This window comes from Nycticebus coucang, chromosome X (genome assembly GCF_027406575.1).
Source record: "Nycticebus coucang isolate mNycCou1 chromosome X, mNycCou1.pri, whole genome shotgun sequence".
Classification (NCBI taxonomy): domain Eukaryota; kingdom Metazoa; phylum Chordata; class Mammalia; order Primates; family Lorisidae; genus Nycticebus; species Nycticebus coucang.
Window position 1 is genome coordinate 56,360,954 of NC_069804.1, and position 23,963 is coordinate 56,384,916.

The 23,963-nt window shown below is 39.9% G+C and overlaps 1 protein-coding gene across 1 annotated transcript in view; it reads right to left on the reverse strand.

The window, feature by feature from the left end:
* The window catches only part of DGKK (diacylglycerol kinase kappa), a 164,938-nt gene that overhangs the window by 23,669 nt on the left and 117,306 nt on the right, over positions 1–23,963 (reverse strand). The window contains exons 8-11 of the mRNA XM_053580723.1: positions 22,599–22,701; positions 2,659–2,842; positions 1,848–1,956; positions 867–1,006 (exon numbers count right to left, since the gene is read on the reverse strand). Coding sequence (XP_053436698.1) covers positions 867–1,006; positions 1,848–1,956; positions 2,659–2,842; positions 22,599–22,701 — 536 coding nt within the window. The remainder of the gene's footprint in view (positions 1–866; positions 1,007–1,847; positions 1,957–2,658; positions 2,843–22,598; positions 22,702–23,963) is intronic.

Consider the following 23,963-nt stretch of genomic DNA (forward strand, 5'->3'; position numbering starts at 1 on the left):
AATATAATAAAGTTTTTCTAACCACTCCCCTTTTTTAGTTTCTTTGGAAACCTGATGAAATGGGGGAGTCCAGGGGTGTCCAACCTTTTTTGTTTTCTTGCTGCACATTAGAAGAAGTGTAGTCTTGGGCCATACATTAAAAATACAAACACTAATCAAAGATGATGAGCAAGAAAAGGTGTATTCACAATTTTGTGATATCTGACACTACCGATAAGCAAAATAGGTCTCAAATAATCTGGATACAGCCCATGGGCCATAGGTTAGACACCTCTGCAATTTTTCCCCGACCAAAAATATGCTTATGTAGATAATTGATTATACAACTACAAGGTTTACGGAACCCTTGAAATTTATTCATGGGACTCCAGCTCTTGGATCTTTTAGTTTTGAAGAGGGGCTTTAATGATGTTTGAGGGATAGTTTGGGTAGACTCTAGCTTCCCAAGAGATAAGATCCCTCAAACTGCCATTCACTGAAGCCAGAAAGGACATGAGGCTAGAATATTCCTGAGTAAGATGATGTAACTGGCTTGGCACCCATAGCTCAGTGGTTAGGGTGCTGGTCACATGCACTATGGCTGGTGGGTTCGAACCTGGCCTGGGTCTGCTAAACAACAACAATAACAACAACAACAACAAAATAGCTGAGTATTGTGGCAGGTGCCTGTAGTCCCAGCTACTTGGGAGGCTGAGGCAAGAGAATTGCTTAAGCCCAAGAGTTGGAAGTTGCTGTGAGCTGTGATGTCATGGCAGTCTACTGAAGGCGACATAGTGAGACTCTGTCTCAAAAAAAAAAAAAAAAAAGATGATGTAACTGAGAATAACTAATAAGAGATACAAGGACCCAATCTTTCAGCCACTCACCTGTCTAGAATCCTCACACTAGCCTGCTCCACTTGGTTGAGGATGTTTATAGGTGATTTGCTTTTATTCCAGAATGCACCCCAGCCCAGAACACCGGCCAGATCATTACCGGTTCCAAGTGGGATGACTGCCAGCTGACACTGCAAGAACAAAAGGAGGTACCCTATTCAGACAGTCCTTCTTCTAAGCTTCACTCATGAAAGAAATCAGAGTATGGTGCCCCATGATTGCATTAATGTACAAAAAAAAAAAAAAAAGAGAAATCAGAGGGTACTCTTGGGGAAGAATTATGATCTTAAAGCCAGTGGTTTTAAGGGACTTCAGATTTTAGGAAGTATAATCAGAGGATGCTTGAGGGTGGGTGAAATTTTCTCCAAGGACTTGGACCCCGGTGTTAACAATACAGAACCTACTCACTAAAGAGTAAAGTTCCTAGAATATGCCAGTATTTATAGCCATGCTTATAAAAGAGAAATGTACCCATAAATTTCTATCTTGGCTGGGCCAAAGAGGTAGAGTATCTCAGGAGACAAAACTAATGGAGTCAGAGGAGCAGAATGTGGCCTAGGGAGAGTGGCACAGGGTAGAAAAAAAGTTTCTGCCACTCTTAAGACTCAGGGAAGAAGATCAGTGTCCTCAGAAAGGGAAGGAAATGATGGGCTAAAGGCTTTCTGAAGGCCTGTTCTTTTTTGCTTACTCTTTTCCCCTTTAACTCTTCACTTTGAATCCTGGGAAATAGAGCACTGCTTATTCTTTCTGATAGCTCCTTCATTTCTCTTTTGTACAGTTAGACAATCAGAAAATGGTTTAGGTGAGCAGATTTGGATTGGGAATCTATCAGTCAGATTGAGTATGAAACCTGTGGGACATATGTATTCTTTTATAGACAGGGAGAATGAAGACTTGGGACTTCTTGGGATGGGCAATTCCACATCCCTACTCTTTCTAGAAATGACTAAAATGAGTCAGACAAGGACTTACCCTTTCATGTAATCCAAAGGCATCAATCAGAGATAAGACCCAGCTCACGCTGCCATCTCCACCACAAACCAGAACACGAAAGCGAGCAAAGTTCTTGAACATGCACAGCCTGAAAGGAAGAAGGGGAAAGGGAGTCATTTAATGAGCACTTGGACTTCATAATATTTCTACAATGTGTCAGGACACAAGGACTGATGGCTACTTTGATATCTTGCTAACAGGGTACTTGCCTTATTTCCCTTAACCTATTTCTCTGTGTACCTAAGACCACAGGCAACTTCCCTTCGGGAATCCCAGAGATCAGGCCTTGCCTCAACTTATGCTCTTCTGTGCCCAGTTTTGCTCTAGAAGTCACTAGTAACCTTGCCAAAGCCATCTGATGAGGCCCAGGAAAAATGCCTTGCACAATGGTTATTGGGCTCACAGGAGCCAGGACTGAGCAGCCAGATGGTACCCAAATAAAACTGATCTGTATTAAACATACATCTATTTAGCCCTGGGGAAAAGAGTGAATGGCAGACAGCAATGTCCATTTGCCTCTTCCTCTGAGGTCAGGGGGCATAGTTTTACCTCTTTCAACTAAAAAACAGTGGAGCAAATCTGAGAGCAGGACATGGGCTTGATGGGATTGATTAGGAGAGAGCTAAAAATCCTCCAGTAAGCCAATCCCAAATATTCTGGAGTTATATGTTTGTGTCCTGACATAAGAAAATATGTCTTTCCCGCTCAAGTAAAAGAGTTGATTCCAGGAAGCCTATCCTAGCTAGAATGTATAGAACATACCCAACTATATCCCTTACCCCATGCTTACCCGACTTCAGGTCCACCCTTTGATAGGTCAAACACTTGAGACGGATTAAGGTATTGCTTGAATTTTCGTAGGAAGATGATCCCTTGATGATCGCCACTTTTGGAATTGATGAAGATGAGCAGGGGACATGAACAGGCTGATGACCAATCAAGATTCCAGAAGTCTGCAGACACTACTAATTGGCCTGATATACACACACACAACAAAAAGAAAAAAGAAGGACAAAAAGAACAGGACCATTGAGATGGAAACGAGACATGACATAACATCACATTTTGCAAAGAGTTTTTGAGAACATGTCCTAGTCTCCTGAGACTGAGGAGCAGAGGGAAAGTCAAGACACCATCTTCAGGGGCTTTGTCCAGCTATTATCTAGTATGTTGTTGTAACATTTCCTTTTCTCAACAGCATTGTGCCTTGCTTATAAAGATTAATTTTCATCTAAGCTCTGGGAAATTAGTTAGGTTTTTGAAAGATCCATTTTGCAAACAAAGAAACTGAGGCCCTAATTTCCCAGGGTTTAGGTGAAAACATTTGTAACAACATTTGTAACAACTTTTACTGAACAATTACTACATGCCTAGCATCATGCTAGATACTGTTAGGGGTATACTACCTGCCCTCAAGCTCAGGAAACAGATTCACACAGAGTTGTTGGGCCCAAGGAATAAGGACATTGGAGCTACCATCAAGGATTAGTAAGACTCTTTGGAGAACCTGAGAAAGGAGAGGATTGAGGGCCCAGGAGGAGGCCTCTGTCTGGGATAGCTCAGTGCTCACAGTGAGAAGATACCAAGTTAGGAGAGAGAGTGAGGAAAGGCTGTCATTTAACCAGGAGCTAATGACAGATCATATCGAGGCAGGGTGAAACAAAGAGCTTTAATCACTTCTCTATGGCTCTGGCAGAATAATCTGTGTTATCACACCAACTTCCAGGGGAAATAAGAATATAGATGAGCAGGGAACATGAACAGGCTGATTACCAATCAAGATTCCAGAAGTCTGCAGACACTACTAATTGGCCTGATATACACACACACAACAAAAAGAAAAAGAAGGGCAAAAAGAACAGGACTGTTGAGATGGAAACAAGACATGACTTAACATCACATTTTGCAAAGAGTTTTTGAGAACATGTCCTAGTTCTCAAAACTAGGGAAACTGGACAAGAGAGAGGCTTTAATAATCCCCAACACTCAAAGTACCTATAGAGAAGTGGGGTTATAATAGTCCAAATAGACAAAGCCTACCAACTTGTGCTAAGACTTAGAGCCTGTTGGCAGGAAGCCTATTGCCCCCTAGGAGACACTGGACAAATAATGAGCCCCCAAACCTTGAAGTTCATAGCTTGACATAGATGCCACAGCAAAAACAAATAGAACAAAAAGCATTTGGCTCACTTGTCAATGGTGGTGGGAAGGTGGGTTGAGAAGTCTCATTTGTTTTAAGCTGTGTAAAGTATCCCAAGAATGGAAGAAAAAATACCCAATGTACACAGCCCTACTATGAAACTAATTTGGGACTCTCACATGAAAGCTATAACCCAGCTACAACTTAACAATAGGGGGAAGTGGGAAGGGGGGGGTGGGTAGAGGGAGGGGAATCGGTGGGATCACACCTGTGGTGCATATTACAGGGGTATTTGCGAAACTTGGTAAATGTAGAATGTAAATGTTTTGGCACAGTAACTGAGATAACGCCGGAAAGGCTATGTTAACCACTGTGATAAAAATGTGTCAAATGGTTTATGAAGTGAGTGTATGATGCCCCATAATCATATCATTGTATACAGTTATGATTTAATAAAAAAATTAAAAAAAAGAAATCTGCTTAAGCAGATTTTGTGGCTGGTTTGTCTGGAAAAATCTATGGCCAGCTTCCTTTATGGGCCAGTTCCCACTCATTGGCCAATAAAGCTTGAAGGCATCCATAACCAGCTAGCCAGCCATGCATCAAATTGTCAGCACTCACAGCTACAAAGGGCATCTACTGTGTTACCTCAGCAGCATAGCTTGGAAGTAGTTACTTTCCCTGAACACATTATTCAACAGTAGTACCTTTTTTTTTTTTTGGTTTATTTGGCTGGGGCTGGGTTTGAACCCGCCACCTCCGGCATATGGGACTGGCGCCCTACCCCTTGAGCCACAGGCACCACCCAAAAGTGGGCCAGACACACAGATTCTTTTTTTTTTTTTGGCCGGGGCTGAGTTTGAACCTGCCACCTCCGGCATATGGGACCGGCGCCCTACTTCTTGAGCTACAGGCGCCGCCCAACAGTAGTACCTTTTTAAAAGTTTTTACTTTTTTTACAAAAGCCATGTGTTGAACAATGGTAGTTAAGAAACATACTCCAGGGCGGCGCCTGTGGCTCACTCGGTAAGGCGCCGGCCCCATATACCGAGGGTGGCGGGTTCAAACCCGGCCCCGGCCAAACTGCAACCAAAAAATAGCCGGGCGTTGTGGCGGGAGCCTGTAGTCCCAGCTACTCCAGAGGCTGAGGCAAGAGAATCGCTTAAGCCCAGGAGTTGGAGGTTGCTGTGAGCTGTGTGAGGCCACGGCACTCTACCGAGGGCCATAAAGTGAGACTCTGTCTCTACAAAAAAACAAAAAAAAACAAAAAAAAACATACTCCATTCATTCAACAAATATGTATTAAGGGAATTTTTCTGTGCCTGTTTTTGCTTTATGTTCTGAAAACACAATGATGGATAAGATAGAAACAGTACCTGCCCTATTGAACTTATATATCAATGGTGGAGACAGATTGTAACAAATAATTATAAAAAAATAATGTGGAAAAAATAAGGTAAGGAAAGGGGGCGGAGAATGAAGGGGATGTTGTTCTAGACAGGGTGGTCAAAAACTGCTGCTCTGGGGAGTGAATATTTGAGATGAGACTTGAATGACATGAAGGAATGAGTAATGCAGGTATCTGGAGGAAGAGTTTTGGGGGATAGGAAGAAGAATAAGTGCTATAAGAATTAGTGGTAGGACTCAGAGAAGGGAGACTGTGGTGCCTGAGCACCGCCGAAGAGCATAGCATAGGCTGTTGTGGAGTAAGTGAGGGGAAGAGTGGTAGAAGATGTTAGAGAGGTGAAATGGACCAGATGAAATGCCAAGACATAAGAGGAAGCAGTGAGACTTTTTGGTATAGAATTGAAACATTAGAGGTCAGGTCATAAAACATAAAGAAAATACTCAAAGGGTGTTGTATCTTTTATGTGCTTGTTCCTGTACCAACCAACAATGCAGGCCTCTATTCCTGGCGTCTCAGGCTTACCTCTCCTTTGTTTTAGAACCTGGCTTTGCTCTGCACTTCCATTTCTTACTCAGCAACCTTCTATTAGTACCCTCTAGGTGAGCATATGACTTTGGGTATGTACTCTAATTAAAGGACTCATGGAAACAGCTTCCTGCTAACACCTAGTGGACTTGTCAGATGTGCTTAGAAGCAAGGATTTCTCTTGCCGGAGGTCCTGGAATAGACCTGTCTATGCCCTCAATGTTTTTTTTTAACAGTGTCAAATGACTTTAAGGGATAGTCCCTCTCTGAAGGTAAGGCAGCAGTGGCAGTGAGACCAATGACTGTGTGCTGTTTGGGCCTTAGTTTCCTTGTTTGCAAAATGGATCTTTCAAAAACCTAACTAATTTTCCAAGGCTTAGATGAAAATTAATCTTTATAAGCTAGGCACAATGCTCTTGAGAAAAGAAAATACAACTTAGCTTCTAAAAATGAAAAGATGGCCTTTCTTACTTATAATAACAAAGATACAAATTAAAACTAAACCATGGTACTACTTTTTTATTGTCCAGAAGATTCACAGAATTTTCTTTTTTTTAATTTATTTATTTTTACTGTTAAATCATAGCTGTGTACATTAGTACATTAGTGCAATCAAGGGGTACAATATGCGGGTTTCATATACAATCTGAAATATTCCCATCAAACTGTTCAATGTAGCCTTCACGGCATTTTCTTAGTTACTGTATGCAGGCATTTCTATTCTGCATTTAGTAAGTTTCGCCTGTACCCATTCTAAGATGCACTGTAGATGTGGCCCCACCCATGACCCTCCCTCCACCAAAACTTCCCCCCTCCCTTCCCCTACCTTGGCCTTTCCCCATAGTCTTGTGCTATAGTTGGGTTATAGCCTTCATGTGAAAGCTATAATTTAGCTTCATAGTAGAGCTGAGTACATTGGATACTTTTTCTTCCATTCCTGAGATACTTTGCTAAGAAGAATATGTTCCAGCTCCATCCATGTAAACATGAGAGAGGTAAAGTCTCCATCTTTCTTTAAGGCTGTATAATATTCCATGGTATACATATACCACAATTTGCTAGTCCATTCGTGGGTTGATGGACACTGGGCTTCTTCCACGACTTAGCAATTATGAATTGGGCTGCAATAAACATTCTAGTACAGATGTCTTTGTTATATTGTGAATTTTGGTCTTCTGGGTATAAACCTAGTAAAGGAATTACAGGATTGAATGGCAGGTCTATCTTTAGGTCTCTAAAGATTCTCCAAACATCCTTCCAGAAGGAACGTATTAGTATGCATTCCCACCAGCAGTGTAGAAGTGTGCCCTTTTTTCCACATCCACGCCAACATCTGTGGTTTGGGGATTTTGTTATGTGGGCTACTTTTACTGGGGTTAGGTGATATCTCAAAGTAGTTTTGATTTGCATTTCTCTGATGATTAAGGATGATGAGCTTTTTTCATGTGTTTGTAGATCATTCATCTGTCTTCTTTAGAGAAGTTTCTCTTCAAATCCCTTGCCCACCCTGAGATGGGGTCATGTGTTCTTTTTTTGCTAATATGTTTGAGTTCTCTGTGGATTCTGGTTATTAGACCTTTATCGGAGGTATAACCTGCAAATATTTTCTCCCATTCTGAGGGCTGTCTGCTTGCTTTACTTACTATGTTCTTGGCTGTGCAGAAGCTTTTTAGTTTGATCAGGTCCCAGTAGTGTATTTTTGATACTGCTTCAATTGCCTGGGGAGTCCTCCTCATAAAATATTCACCCAGACCTATTCCTTCAAGAGTTTTCCCTGCTCTTTCTTCAGGTATTTTTGTAGTTTCATGTCTTAAGTTTAAGTCTTTTATCCAGTGAGAGTCTATCTTAGTTAATGGTGAAAGGGGTGGGTCCAGTTTCAATCTTCTACAGGTTGTCATCCAGTTCACCTAGCGCCGTTTGTTAAATAGAGAATCTTTTCCCCACTGAATGTTTTTAACTGGCTTGTTAAAGATCAAATAATGGTAAGTAGCTGGATTCATCGCTTGGTTCTCTATTCTGTTCCAGACATGTACTTCTCTGCTTTTGTACCAGTACCATGCTGTTTTGATCACTATCGATTTATAGAACAGTCTCAGGTCTGGTAGCATGATTCCTTCTGCTGTATTTTTATTGCTGAGTAATGTTTTGGCTATTCGAGGTTTTTTCTGATTCCATATAAAACAAAGTATGATTTTTTCAAGATCTTTAAAATATGACAATGGAGCTTTAATAGGAATTGCATTAAAATTATATATTGCTTTGGGTAGTATAGACATTTTAACAATGTTGATTCTTCCCAGCCATGAGCATGGTATGTTTTTCCATTCGTTAACATCTTCAGCTATTTCTTTTCTTAAAGTTTCATAGTTCTCTTTGTAGAGATCTTTCGTGTCCTTTGTTAGGTATACTCCCAAATATTTCATCTTCTTTGGCAGTAGTATGAAAGGAATAGAGTTCTTGACTGTTTTTTCGGCTTGGTTATTGGTGGTATATATAAAGGCTACAGATTTATGGGTGTTGATTTTGTAGCCTGAGATATTGCTGTCTTCCTTGATCACTTCTAAAAGTTTTGTAGTAGAATCCCTAGTGTTTTCCAGATATACTATCATATCATCTGCGAAGAGTGAAAATTTGATCTCTTCTGACCCTATGCGGATACCCTTGAGCGCCTTTTCTTCCCTAATTGCAATGGCTAAAACTTCCATTACAATGTTAAAGAGCAATGGAGACAGTGGGCAACCTTGCCTGGTTCCTGATCTAAGTGGAAATGATTTCAATTTAACTCCATTCAATATGATATTGGCTGTGGGTTTGCTGTAGATGGCCTCTATTAGTTTAAGAAGTGTCCCTTGTATACCAATTTTCTTAAGTGTTCTGATCATGAAGGGATGCTGGATATTATCAAAAGCTTTTTTGCATCAATTGAAAGAATCATATGGTCCTTATTTTTTAGTTTGTTTATGTACTGAATTACATTTATAGATTTACGTATATTGAACCAGCCTTGAGACCCTGGGATAAATCCCACTTGGTTGTGGTGTATAATTTTTTTTATGTGTTGTTGGATTCTGTTTGTTACGATCTTATTGAGTATTCTAGCATCAGTATTCATTAGTGATATTGGTCTATAATTTTCTTTTCTTGTTGGGTCTTTCCCCGGTTTGGGGATCAAGGTGATGTTTGCTTCGTGGAATGTGTTGGGTAATATTCCTTCTTTTACTGTATTTTGGAAGAAGTTTAGTAATATAGGTACCAGTTCTTCTTTAAAGGTTTGGTAGAATTCTGATGTAAAGCCATCTGGTCCTGGGCTTTTCTTTTTAGGGAGATTTTGTATAGTTGATGCTATTTCAGAACTTGATATAGGCCTGTTCCAGTTTTCCACTTCATTTTGGCTAAGTCTTGGTAGGTGGCGTACTTCCAGGTATTGGTCCATTTCTTTCAGATTTTCATATTTCTGAGAGTAGAGTTTCTTGTAGTATTCGTTAAGGATTTTTTGAATTTCTGAGGGGTCTGTTGTTATTTCATCGTTACCATTTCCCATTGATGAAATTAGAGATTTTACTCTTTTTTTCCTGGTTAGGTTGGCCAAATTTTTATCTATTTTATTGATCTTTTGAAGAAACCAACTTTTGGATTTATTGATCTGTTGTATAATTCTTTTGTTTTCAGTTTCATTTAGTTCTGCTCTGATTTAGGTTATTTCTTTTCTTCTGCTGGGTTTGGGGTTGGAGTGTTCTTCCTTCTCCAGTTGTTGGAGATGTCCCATTAAGTTATTAACTTCCTCTCTTTCCGTTTTCTTGAGGATGGCTTGCAGTGCTATAAATTTCCCTCTTAGGACTGCCTTTGCAGTATCCCAGAGGTTCTGGTAATTCGTGTCTTGATTGTTGTTTTGTTTCAAAAATTTGGTGATTTTCTTCTTAATCTTGTCTATAACCCATCTATCCTTCAGCATAAGTTTGTTTAGCTTCCATGTTTTTGCATGGGTATGCAGGTTCCTGTTGTTATTGAGTTCAACTTTTATTCCATGATGGTCTGAGAAGATACAAGGAGTAATTTCTATTTTTTTGAATTTGCTGAGGTTAGATTTGTGGCCCAGGATGTGGTCGATTTTGGAGTATGTTTTGTGGGCTAATGAGAAGAATGCGTATTCAGTTTTGTTGGGATGAAATGTTCTGTAGATGTCTGTTAAGTCCATATGTTGAATCATTAACTTTAAGTCTAAAATTTCCTGCACTGCTAAAGGGGTGTTAAAATCTCCAACTACTATGGTACTGGAGTAAATCGAGTTGCTCACGTCTGTTAAGAGTTTCTCTTACAAATTGAGGGGCATTCTGGTTGGGTGCATAAACATTACTCATTGAGATCTCATCATATTGAGTATTACCTTTATCAAATATGAAGTGTCCATCCTTATCCTTAATTATTTTGGTTGGTTTAAAGCCTATTGCATCTGCGAACAGGTTTGCAACGCCTAATTTTTTTCTGCTTTCCATTTGCCTGGAATATAGATGTCCATCCCTTCACCTTGAGTCTATATTTATCTTTTAATTTAAGATGTGATTCTTGTGTGCAGCAGATGTCTGGCTTGAGTTTTTGTATCCAGTCAGCCAACCTGTGTCTCTTTAGAGGACAGTTTAAACCATTCACATTAATTGAGAATATTGATAAGCCTTTCGAGATTCCGGTGGACATTTTTAATCCTTTGCAACTGTGGAATTTGATCAAAATTTTCTGGGTGAGTTTACTTTTTTTTTTTTTTTATTGTTGGGGATTCATTGAGGGTACAATAAGCCAGTTACACTGATTGCAATTGTTAGGTAAAGTTCCTCTTGCAATCATGTCTTGCCCCCATAAAGTGTGACACACACCAAGGCCCCACCCACCTCCCTCCATCCCTCTTTCTGCTTCCCCCCCCATAAACTTAATTGTCATTAATTGTCCTCATATCAAGATTGAGTACATAGGATTCATGCTTCTCCATTTTTGTGATGCTTTACTAAGAATAATGTCTTCCACTTCCATCCAGGTTAATACGAAGGATGTAAAGTCTCCATTTTTTTTAATAGCTGAATAGTATTCCATGGTATACATATACCACAGCTTGTTAATCCATTCCTGGGTTGGTGGGCATTTAGGCTGTTTCCACATTTTGGCAATGGTAAATTGAGCTGCAATAAACAGTCTAGTACAAGTGTCCTTATGATAAAAGGATTTTTTTCCTTCTGGGTAGATGCCCAGTAATGGGATTGCAGGATCGAATGGGAGGTCTAGCTTGAGTGCTTTGAGGTTTCTCCATACTTCCTTCCAGAAAGGTTGTACTAGTTTGCAGTCCCACCAGCAGTGTAAAAGTGTTCCCTTCTCTCCACGTCCACGCCAGCATCTGCAGTTTTGAGATTTTGTGATGTGGGCCATTCTCACTGGGGTTAGGTGATATCTCAGGGTTGTTTTGATTTGCATTTCTCTAATATATAGAGATGATGAACATTTTTTCATATGTTTGTTAGCCATTCGTCTGTCATCTTTAGAGAAAGTTCTATTCATGTCTCTTGCCCATTGATATAAGGGATTGTTGGCCTTTTTCATGTGGATTAATTTGAGTTCTCTATAGATCCTGGTTATCAAGCTTTTGTCTGATTGAAAATATGCAAATATCCTTTCCCATTGTGTAGGTTGTCTCTTTGCTTTGGTTATTGTGTCCTTAGCTGTACAGAAGCTTTTCAGTTTAATGAAGTCCCATTTGTTTATTTTTGTTGTTGTTGCAATTGCCATGGCAGTCTTCTTCATGAAGTCTTCCCCCAGGCCAAAATCTTCCAGTGTTTTTCCTATGCTTTCTTGGAGGATTTTTATTGTTTCATGCCTTAAATTTAAGTACTTTATCCATCTTGAATCAATTTTTGTGAGTGGGGAAAGGTGTGGGTCCAGTTTCAGTCTTTTACATGTAGACATCCAGTTCTCCCAACACCATTTACTGAATAGGGAGTCTTTCCCCCAAGGTATGTTCTTGTTTGGTTTATCAAAGGTTAGGTGGTTGTAAGATGTTAGTTTCATTTCTTGGTGTTCAATTCGATTCCAAGTGTCTATGTCTCTGTTTTTGTGCCAGTACCATGCTGTCTTGAGCACTATGGCTTTGTAGTACAGACTAAAATCTGGTATGCTGATGCCCCCAGCTTTATTTTTGTTACTAAGAACTGCCTTAGCTATACGGGGTTTTTTCCGGTTCCATACAAAACACAGAATCATTTTTTCCAAATCTTGAAAGTACTATGTAGGTACTTTGATAGGAATGGCATTGAATAGGTAGATAGCTTTGGGAAGTATAGACATTGTAACAATGTTGATTCTTCCCATCCATGAGCATGGTATGTTCTTCCATTTGTTAATATCCTCTGCTATTTCCTTTCTGAGGATTTCATACTTTTCTTTATAGAAGTCCTTCACCTCCTTCGTTAGGTATATTCCTAGGTATTTCATTTTCTTTGAAACTATGGTGAAGGGAGTTGTGTCCTTAATTAGCTTCTCATCTTGACTGTTATTGGTGTATACAAAGGCTACTGACTTGTGGACATTGATTTTATATCCTGAAACATTACTGTATTTCTGGATGACTTCTAGGAGTCTTGTGGTTGAGTCTTTGGGGTTCTCTAAGTATAAGATCATGTCGTCAGCAAAGAGGGAGAGTTTGACCTCCTCTGCTCCCATTTGGATTCCCTTTATTTCCTTGTCTTGCCTAATTGTATTGGCTAGAACTTCCAGCACTACGTTGAATAGTAAAGGTGACAGAGGACAACCTTGTCTGGTTCCAGTTCTAAGAGGAAAAGCTTTCAGTTTTACTCCATTCAGTAAAATATTGGCTGTGGGTTTGTCATAGATAGCTTCAATCAGTTTTAGAAATGTGCCACCTATGCCTATACTCTTCAGAGTTCTAATTAGAAAAGGATGCTGGCTTTTATCAAATGCTTTTTCTGCATCTATTGAGAGGATCATGTGATCTTTATTTTTGCCTCTGTTAATATGGTGGATAACGTTTATAGACTTGCGTATGTTAAACCAGCCTTGCATCCCTGGGATGAAGCCTACTTGATCATGATGAATGACTTTTTTGATGATAAGCTGTAATCTATTGGCTAGGATTTTGTTGAGAATTTTTGCGTCTATGTTCATGAGTGAGATTGGTCTGAAATTCTCCTTTTTGTTTAGGTCTTTTCCTGGTTTTGGTATCAGGGTGATGTTTGCTTCATAGAATGTGTTGGGGAAGATTCCTTCTTCCTCAGTTTTTTGGAATAATTTCTGCAATACAGGAATAAGCTCTTCCTTGAAGGTTTGATAGAATTCTGGAGTGAAGCCATCTGGACCAGGGCATTTTTTAGTTGGAAGCTTTTTTATTGTTTCTTTGATCTCAGTGCTTGTAATTGGTCTGTTCAGGAGGTCTATTTCATCCTGGCTAAGTCTAGGGAGAGGGTGTGATTCCAAATATTGATCCATTTCCTTCACATTGTCAAATTTCTGGGCATAGAGTTTCTGGTAGTATTCAGAGATGATCTCTTGTATCTCTGTGGGATCAGTTGTTGTTTCCCCTTTATCGTTTCTGATTGAGGTTATTAGAGATTTTACTTTTCTATTCCTCGTTAGTCTGGCCAATGGTTTATCTATTTTATTTATTTTTTCAAAAAACCAACTCCTTGTTTCATTAATTTTCTGAATGATTCTTTTGTTTTCAATTTCATTGATCTCTGATTTGATTTTGGATATTTCTTTTCTTCTACTGAGTTTAGGCTTAGATTGTTCTTCTTTTTCCAATTCCATAAGATCTCTTGTGAGATTGTTGATGTGCTCTCTTTCTGTTTTTCTAATGTAGGCATCTAAAGCGATGAATTTTCCTCTCAAAATTGCTTTTGCAGTATCCCACAGGTTTTGGTAGCTTGTGTCTTCATTGTTGTTATGCTCAAGGAAGTTAATGATTTCCTGTTTTATTTCTTCCTTCACCCATCTGTTATTCAACAGAAGATTGTTTAATTTCCATGCCTTTGGGTGGGCTTGAGCATTTTTGTTAGAGTTGAGTTCCACCTTTAGTGCCTTATGGTCTGAAAAGATACAAGGTAAAATTTCAATTCTTTTGATTCTGTTGATATTTGTTTTGTGTCCCAGGATATGATCAATTTTGGAGAATGTTCCATGGGGTGATGAGAAGAATGTATATTCTTTATCTTTGGGGTGGAGTGTTCTATATGCATCTATCAAGCATAGTTGTTCTAGGGTCTCATTTAAATCTCTTACATCTTTGTTTAATTTCTGTTTAGAGGATCTGTCCAGCTCTGTAAGAGGTGTGTTAAAGTCCCCTGTTATGATGGTATTATCAGATAACATATTGCTCAGACTGAGTAAGGTGTGCTTCAAGAATCTGGGAGCATTTAAATTGGGTGCATAAATATTTAGAATGGAAATGTCTTCTTGTTGTAGTTTTCCCTTGACCAATATAAAGTGACCATCTTTGTCTTTTTTGACTTTAGTTGCTTTAAATCCACATGTATCTGAAAATAAGATTGCAACTCCTCTTTTCTTCTGAATTCCGTTTGCCTGAAAAATTGTCTTCCAACCCTTGACTCGGAGCTTTAATTTGTCTTTTGAGGCCAGGTGTGTTTCTTGCAGACAGCAAATGGATGGCTTGTGTTTTTTAATCCAGTCAGCCAATCTATGTCTCTTCAGTGGGGAATTCAAGCCATTAACATTTATTGAGATAATTGATAAGTGTGGTAGTATTCTATTCGTCTTATTTGGTGAGAGTCCATTGCTTAGTTTTATCTTTTGCATCAGTGTGGAGGTTAGGTTTTGTCCTTTGATTTCTGAGTTCTTACTTTGCTGCTGATCCATTGTGGTGGTCAGTGTGCAGAACAGGTTGAAGTATTTCCTGTAGAGCTGGTCTTGTTGTGGCGAATTTCCTCAATGTTTGTATATCCGTAAATGATTTGATTTCTCCATCAATTTTGAAGCTTAGCTTAGCAGGGTACAGAATTCTGGGCTGAAAATTGTTCTGTTTAAGTAGATTAAAGGTAGATGACCATTGTCTTCTTGCTTGGAAAGTTTCATTAGAGAAGTCTGCGGTCACTCTGATGGATTTGCCCCTGTAGGTCAACTGGCGCTTTCTCCTGGCAGCTTGCAGAATCTTTTCTTTTGTCTTGACTTTGGACAGGTTCATCACAATGTGTCTTGGAGAAGCTCGGTTAGAGTTGAGGCGACCTGGGGTCCGATATCCCTCTGAAAGCAGTGTGTCAGAATCTTTGGTGATGTTTGGGAAATTTTCTTGTATAATATTCTCTAGTATGGCTTCCATTCCCCTGGGGCATTCTTCTTCCCCTTCTGGAATTCCTATAACTCGTATGTTGGAACGCTTCATAAAGTCCCATAATTCTGACAGTGAACGTTCTGCTTTCTCTATCCTCTTTTCTGCCTCTTTTACTATCTGAATTATCTCAAGAACTTTGTCTTCTACCTCTGAAATTGTTTCTTCTGCATGGTCTAACCTGTTGCTGATACTTTCCATTGTATCTTTAAGTTCCCTAATTGACTGTTTCATTTCCTTCAGGTCTGCTATATCCTTTTTATATTCTTCATATCGTTCATCTCTTATTTGATTCTGTTTTTGGATTTCCTTTTGGTTATTTTCCACTTTATTAGCAATTTCCTTCATTGTTTCCATCATTTCTTTCATTGTTTTCAACATGTGTATTCTAAATTCCCTTTCTGTCATTCCTAACATTTCTATACTGGTGGAATCATCTGCAGTAGCTACCTCATGGTCCCTTGGTGGGGTTGTTCTAGACTGGTTCTTCATGTTGCCTGGAGTTTTCTGCTGATTCTTCCTCATGAGTGATTTCTTTTATCTGTTTCCTTGCCCTAATTTTCCTTTCACTTCCTCTTGCTCTTTAAGTTCTTGTGCCTGTGGACTAAGGGTTACAGGACCAGAAGGTTGAGAAGGTTGAAGAGCAAAAAAAGGGGATGAAAGAAAGGAGGACCGAGTGATAAGAAAAAAAGAAAGATAGAGAAAGGAGAGGGGGTGGGTATAAGGAATATTGACAAAAAGAAGAGAGGCACAGAAAGAGGGAGACAGGGCAATATAGGTGTACAGTAGGGTACTTTGACACAACCTTAAAAAACCCTACCTTCTGGGGGTGCCCAGTTGCGTGGTTCCCTTGAGGTCAGCAGCTCTTTGCTAACCTGATCAGACACAGTACCCCACCTCCACCAAGTAGAGAGGAAAGACAAAAATGGTATAAATCAACCCAAAGAAGCAAACAGAAAACTTTACGGGGATAAAATTGGGTGACAAACCAAATTATATCGGTAGAAACACTAGCAAAAATGAAGTTGAAGTTATTAAGAAAGGCAGCAATGGGAAATTATAATTAAACTAGGAAAATTGAGAAAGAAAAAGGGATCTGTGTGGAAAAGATTGAAATTAAAAAAACAAAAGAACATCAGCAACGTCAAAATAAAGAAGCAAAAAAAACAACCAAACCAAAAAAAAAAAAAGAAGAAAAAAATACACAACCAAAAACAAAGCAGTTTGTATATGTTATTGAATATTGTCTGGGCAACACGTGGTCTTCTGGGGTATGAGATGTTAGTCACAGTTCTGATACGACTGGAGGCTGCTGATTTCTCAAACCCCAGCAGGTAGACACCCTAAATCTCTCTTCAGCCTACTTAAAAGGCACTTTGAACTTGTAAACTTGCTGAGCAGAAGCTTTCCCAGCTTTCTCGCTGGAATCGCTGCTGAAGTGGCTATCCACTTACTCAGTGTGCCAAAACCAGTCTCACTCTGCCCCTGAGGTTTAGGGCTGCAAGGCGGCTCAAACCCCACCCTTAGTCTACTTGGTTGCTGGGTTACCAGCTCCCACCCGTTTCTAGCTCTGCGACCCTGAGGGCGGAGCTTGCCGGGGCAGATCACTGACAATGGATCCGTTTGACCCACCCCCAAACACTATTAGCTCCGTCTGGCTCAGCGGCTCAGACTGGGGCCCTAGACAACGGCCAAAGTTCTCCGCACTCCCGCTCAGGCCTTCCCCAAGGCAGTTCAACTCAGTGCCAAGTCCAAGGACATCAAAACAGTTCACAGGTAAGGCCTTTCTGGTTTGCAGTCTCCCTGCTACTGAACTTACAGTTGTGGGCGGGTTTAGACGGATTGAACACACGCGACCACTTGCCGGTTTTGCACTGTTTTAGTCCTCCTCTTGGGGTCCAGAAGTCTCTCGCTGACTCCCTGTATCTTCATAGGAGTGATGAAAGGCAGTTCCCGCCAGCCAGAGATGCCTGGAGTCCTATCTCCCCAGACTCACAGTGCCCAGATGCAAGGAAGCTGTTACTCGGCTGCCATCTTGCTCCGCCTCCCGAGTTTACTTTTGTGGTGGAGGATTATGCTGGTCTTTATGGAGGATAGGTCTGAGACTATCCTGGAGAGCTGGTTTGTTTATGGCAAATTTCTTCAACATGTGAATGTCATTGAAGTATTTAATTTCTCCATCATAAATGAAACTCAGTTTAGCTGGGTACAGGATCCTGGGTTGAAAGTTATTTATTTTTAGGAGATTAAAAGTCGATAACCATCCTCTTCTAGCTTGAAAACTTTCAGCAGAGAGATCTGCAGTTATTCTAATATTCTTGCCCTTGTAGGTGATGGTTTTCTTTCATCTGGCTGCTTTCAGAATTTTCTTCTTCATATTAACTTTAGTGAAATTGATTATGATGTGTCTGGGGGATGTCTTATTTGGGTGAGTCGTGCTAGAGTTCCGAAACTGTCTGCTATTTACAATTTTAATTGACAGTTCACATGGAAACTTTGATGTATCTAAAGACAGAGGAATAGCTCCTGGATGGTAGAATCAAGATTGTAAAATGACCTCAACAGGCCAGTAGGTCAAAGTAAACAGATGAGATGTAAAGGGAATAAATGTGGATCTTGGGTTTAGACTTAAAGACATAAATTGCACCAGAACAGGACAGTAGGGACTTGGCTTAGCAGCATCAAATATGAAAATGGTTTAAGAGATTTAGCTGACTTTAAACTGTAGATGAGTTAACAGCTTGAAAAAATCCTATGTTTCTTTGAGTTGAATTAATATAACCACAGTACTTTAAACCAAGGGGTCAACAGTTCCACTCAGATTTGTTCTGTTCATTCCATAGAAGGATGCTAAATTGGCATAAGGTTGGCTTACTGTTCCTCTTCTTGTTTAAAATCATTTTACAAAATATCAACTTATGTAACCTTTCTAATGTACCTCAGTACAACCATCATTCCTTATTGACAGAAAACAAAAAAAGATGAGGCATAGAGAGGTTAAGTAACTTGTCCAGGGCTGTAGTTAGTAAATGTTGGAGGGTGTTCCAGTGACTCTAGCATCATGACCATCTAGGCACTTGTTAGAAATACAAATTTAAGCAAGGGGGTAGACCACAGAAATCTGTATTTTAAACCTTCTGTATTGTTCTGATGTATGCTCATGTTCAGCAACACTGCAGTATACTATTTAGCCTCCATATGAATTAATGATGCTGTCTTAGTCATCTCTTATTCTCTAGATTGCTCAGCACTGAGCCTTACATACAGGCAGTATTCAGAAAATGTATTAATGAATTCATGTAACAAATCTTGACTGTGCAAATACCATGTAACCATACCTGAGTAAGTGCTGAGGATACAGGCAGTTCATAGGGTGGGAGGCTGACATTTGCTAAACTATAATGTTGTATGTTAGGTGCTCTGAGATACATATGCTTAGTTTACAGCCAAAAAATAATTTGGGGAAGTGGGAAGAAGCCATTACACAAACCATCAAACAAAGAATATGTTTGATTTTCAGCTGGACCTTAAAGGATGAGGAAAGGAATTTACCAAGCACACTGGTTAAGGAAAGGGAGTAATTTGAAGGCATTCTCAGAAATTGGAGTTTGTTGACTGAAAAAATGAATGTGTGACTAGATGAGCATTACTCAGCATTGGCAAGGGCTTCCTTGGAAGGTCATCAGCTGATGCCCTCACCCTGGATGATGGAGAATGGATTCCCTAGCCTGGTCAGAGGCTTTCAAACCAGATCATTTTTAAGAAACTTACCATCTGTAAGATTCTATATCTGGAAGATTCCACTGGGGTGAGACTTTCAATGGGGAACCTACCCATTGAAGGGCATAGTTGCATAGGGCAAGAAGCCAGGAAGATTTAAGAAGATGAGGAAGTTTTATAAGACATCCCTAAGAAGTCTCAGGCCACATACTACATGATAGGAGGGAGTTAGAAAGTGAGATTCAATTGGGTCAAATTGCATTATGAGTAGGAGGAAAGTCTAAAAGCTAACTCATGGGACATTAAGTGAGACACTACACAAAAAGAATAGCTTAGTCCAGGTGGTCCTAAGAAATAATAGTGTATCATTTATGGAAAGCAAAAGAAGGTAGCAATGCCATTAGTTGACAATCTATAACAAGAAAAAGAAGTGATATAGGATATGAGAAAACAAACAAATTTTAAACACCCACCAACTTCTATAAGAACAGGAAGCACAGAGCATATTTAGCTCAGTTATAAAGGAGAAGTGCTATCCCCCTTAGCACCTCTTTGAGATGATTTGTGGGATGTTGAAATGGGCCCTCTGGGACATCTTTCTTGGGTCCCTGTGGGGGTGAGCAATATGCCTCCAATTTGAAATAGTTTTGTTTCACTAGTGGTCTAAGTTTGCTTAGCTGATCAGTTTGCTACTTTTCCTCTTTTATCAACCCCATCTCTCCCTTTATTCTACTATTCAATCAAGTATTTCTTTTTCTTTTTCTATATTTTTTTTTTTGAGACAGAGCCTCAAGCTGTTGCCCTGGGTAGAGTGCTGTGGCATCACAGCTCACAGCAACCTCCAAATCCTGGGCTCAAGTGAGTCTCCTGCCTCCACCTCCCAAGTAGCTGGGACTACAGGCGCCCCCCACAATGCCCGGCTATTTTTTGGTTGCAGCCATCATTGTTGTTTAGTGGGCCCAGGCTGGATTTGAACCCACCAGCTCAGGTGTACGTGGCTGGTGATTTAGCTGCTTGAGCCACAGGTGCCGAGCCCCAATCAAGTATTTCTTATTTACCAAGTCATCAGTCTCATCGCCTCTCTGTAGTCAATTATCTGGGGATAACTCTATGTGGATAAATATTTGAGTAGATTTGAAACTAATATATGCATGTATCCCTAAATGTGTTCAATTTTTTTGTCTGTACATGTCATGGGGAGATACGATTATACCACAGAAAACTATATGAATGGCTCGTCCCAGGTATTAAGGTCTATCTGTATCTGTGTTAGGGTTGGAGAAAGAAGTGGAAGAGACTGATGTAACTCTGTGTGTGTGTATATGTGTGTGCATGTATACATGAATACACAGGTTCTAAAACCATGTGTATTGGCTACAGGACTCTTTGCCCTCTTCTGTACTTCGACTAAAAAACCCATTCACTCTTACTTCTTTTCCTTTCTTTGCTTCCCTGGCAATGAAGTGAGCAGAAAACATCAATGTGGGGACAATTTTTAAGTCAATGAAATTGTGGTTCACTAATAAGTCTTAGATCAGTGGATATTCCATGCATCAGAGATGGATAAATTAGCATATTAGAAAAATATAGATTAAAAAGTTTCTGGGAAGGATTTGAGCTTTCCTCCAGTAAAGTGTAATTGGCCATATATAGAGTGAAACTAGCCATACATGAACTGAAATTTATGAGTAGTGTATCTCTTTCCTGGCTTAGTGAAATTGTATTAACAGTATGTCAGTGGTAAGTATATTAAATTTCTAAATTTCTTCATGTTAGTAAAATAGGTCATTTTTTTTAGCTGTGATATGTTATTTTGATCTCAACAGTTTCCAATCTTTAATATTGAATAATGGGAGAAGCAAATGAACTACTCAGTGGCAGAAAGCAGAGTCTCAGAAGCAGAGAAAAAGTAGAGAAGGAGAAATGAACTCAAAAAGGCATGATTAGCAAGTTCCAAAGAATGAATCATCTCTGTGAGGGTCTATAATTTTCATTAGGCTAGATGACTAGGTATTTAGTCACTCAAGAAGACTAGTGAGTTAGTTTTATGGTCCTTTGGGACATATTTCTAGATACCTAGGTCCTTCACATGTTATCATTTATCCTCACAATAGACAGTTTCATTCCCATTTACAGATAAGGAAGCAAAGCTCAGAGAATCAAAGTGGCTTACCCAAGGTCACCTCGCTAGTAAGTGTTTAAAACTCCTGGTGCCTAGCCTTTTTTCCTCTTTACAACACTCTGCCTTCTTGTCTTAACTATTCTTAAAAAACAAAACACAAAAACTAAATAAAACAACCTTCTCTTTGGCACCTGCTTTCTCTGTTCTAACATTGCTAAACCTCTTTTTTTTTTGTATTAATGTATTTTTATTGTAATTTTTTTTTTTGTTTGTAGAGACAGAGCCTCACTTTATCACTCTCAGTAGAGTGCTGTGGCGTCACACAGCTCACAGCAACCTCCAACTCCTGGGCTTAGGCGATTCTCTTGCCTCAGCCTCCCAAGTAGCTGGGACTACAGGCACCCGCCCCAATGCCCATCTATTTTTTTTGTTGCAGTTTTGCCAGTTTTGATTTGTTTTTTGTTTTTTTTTTTTATTAAATCATAGCTATGTACATTGATATGATCATGGGGCATCATTCACTAGCTTTACAGACCATTTACCAAGTTTCACATATACCCTTGTAAGATGCACCGCTGGTGTAATCCCACCAATCCCCTTCCCTCTACCCACCTCCCCCTCCCTCCCATCCCTTTCCCCCTTCCCCCTATTCTTAGGTTGTAACTGGGTTATAGCTTTCATGTACAAACCCTAAATTAGTTTCATAGTAGGGCTGAGTACATTGGGTACTTTTTCTTCCATTCTGGAGATACTTTACTAAGAAGAATATGTTCCAGCTCCATCCATGTAAACATGAAAGAGGTAAAGTCTCCATCTTTCTTTAAGGCTGCATAATATTCCATGGAAAGAATATTCTACACAAAGTTTCTGCTCAGCTTCCTACAAATGGTTAACACCCCTAACATGTTCTGATTTCCAGGTGTCTCTATCATTCCTTTGGCACTTAGTGTATGCTACATGAAAGTTTTAATTGTTGTATTATATCAACATCCTAGATCCACAGTAATCATTAGCTCTGGCAATGCTTGTGTGAATAGAGTTCTCAGTAAATCACTAGTGTCCAGGAATTGAAAAAGCCTCAATGAAGAGTACTGGGGCAATGATCATGTTAGTTTCAGATTTTGGAACAAACTGCATGTTAATTTCCATTTAAAAAGGAACATAACCTGGGCCTTCATGCATTTGACCACTTTGTTTACAAATCATGAAAATGCTGAAATCAATTCTGATCAATTAGAAACAATTGTGCCAAAGGCTACAGAGAACATGCCCCCATACACATTTACCAGAAAGACTGATATTCACCATTCCAAAGGTCTAAAGAGAACCATGAGCTATCTATACACACATGCACATTCCTACTGTGTGGTTCCTAATGTTTGGTTGAGAATAATAATTTAATTGCAGTACTTCTTCCCAGCCATTACGCCTTCCCCCCCTCCCCAGTGCATCTCTGAGGTTAAGGTTTAGCTACTCACCATTGCCTTTGGGGTCGCTTAGAGCAGTGGGAGGAAGGACTGATGAGCGATGACTTCCGAAGCAACATTCCTTGGAAAACCGTCTCCTGCAGTCATCATGCACCTGAAACGATAAGAGCAGAGCAGAGAAAAAAAAAGGAGGGGGGAGAGAAAAAGATAACATTGATCAGTCTTGAGTTCCAATCCCAATTTAGATCCTTAATATTTAAGTCTCGCTTGTTGAAATTTAGTGTCAGACACATACCCCTAACTCATGTGAACACCCCCACTCCACCTGAGCCTGCACTGTCCTTGAGTTTAACCTCAGAATTCTGGTCCTTTTACAGGTGACTTTCAGCAGATACCTATCTACAGGCACTGGGAAGTCTCTAGTCCAGAGGCATAATCCTAGTGGCCTACAGAATGGGGAATTATAAGAGGGTTAATCCTGATAATCTGCTATTGCACTTTAATCCTTACAGCAAGGATTAAAGAAGAGAAGACATTATTGGCTTTATTATAGAAATAAGGTTAGCGAAGCTCAGAAAGGTAAAGGGTGTTGCCCAAGGTCAAACACAGCTGAGATTCTGCCAGCTTTTCCACAAGTGGCCATTCTTCCCAGATTTCTAACATCTTCAAGCATCACTTCATGGACAATTACATAGTTTCTAGGGTACATGAACCTGGCCTGATTATTCAAGAGCAATTGAAAGTGAGCCAGAGAACAACCAGAGTCTTCTAAGAAGAAGCCTATACTTTAGTTCCTTCTTGTCTAGAAAACTCAGTTTGAGGGAAGCATCCAGAAGCCTAGAAAGCCTAGATCAGGACTCGGTGCCCTTAGCACAGTGGTTATGGCGCCAGCCACATACACCAAGGCTGGCACATCCAAACCCAGCCTAGGCCTGCTAAACAACGATGACAACTGCAACAAAAAATTAGCCGGGTGAGGTGGCTGGTGCCTGTAGTCCCAGCTACTTGGGAGGCTGAGGCAAGAGAATCATGTAAGCCCAGGAGTTTGAGGTTGCTATGAGCTGTGACGCCATGGCACTCTACCAACGGTGACATAGTGAGACTCTGTCTCCAAAAAAAAAAAAAAAAAGCCTAAATCAGGGTCTTTTAACCTCAACATTATACATATTTTGGGCCATATAGTTCTTTGTTATGGAAAGCTTTCCTGTGCAATATAGGAGATGTAGCAGAATCCTAGGCCTATGCCAACTAGATGACAGTAGCACTATCCCCTCCCCAAAGATGTAACAATAAAAAAATGTCTTGAGGCATTGCTGAATGCCTTCTTAGGGGCAAAATTACCCCCAGTTGAGGACCAGTGGTTTAGAGGCATGGTAGTGTAGTAGTTAAGAGTGTGGTCTTTGGAGAATTATGTAT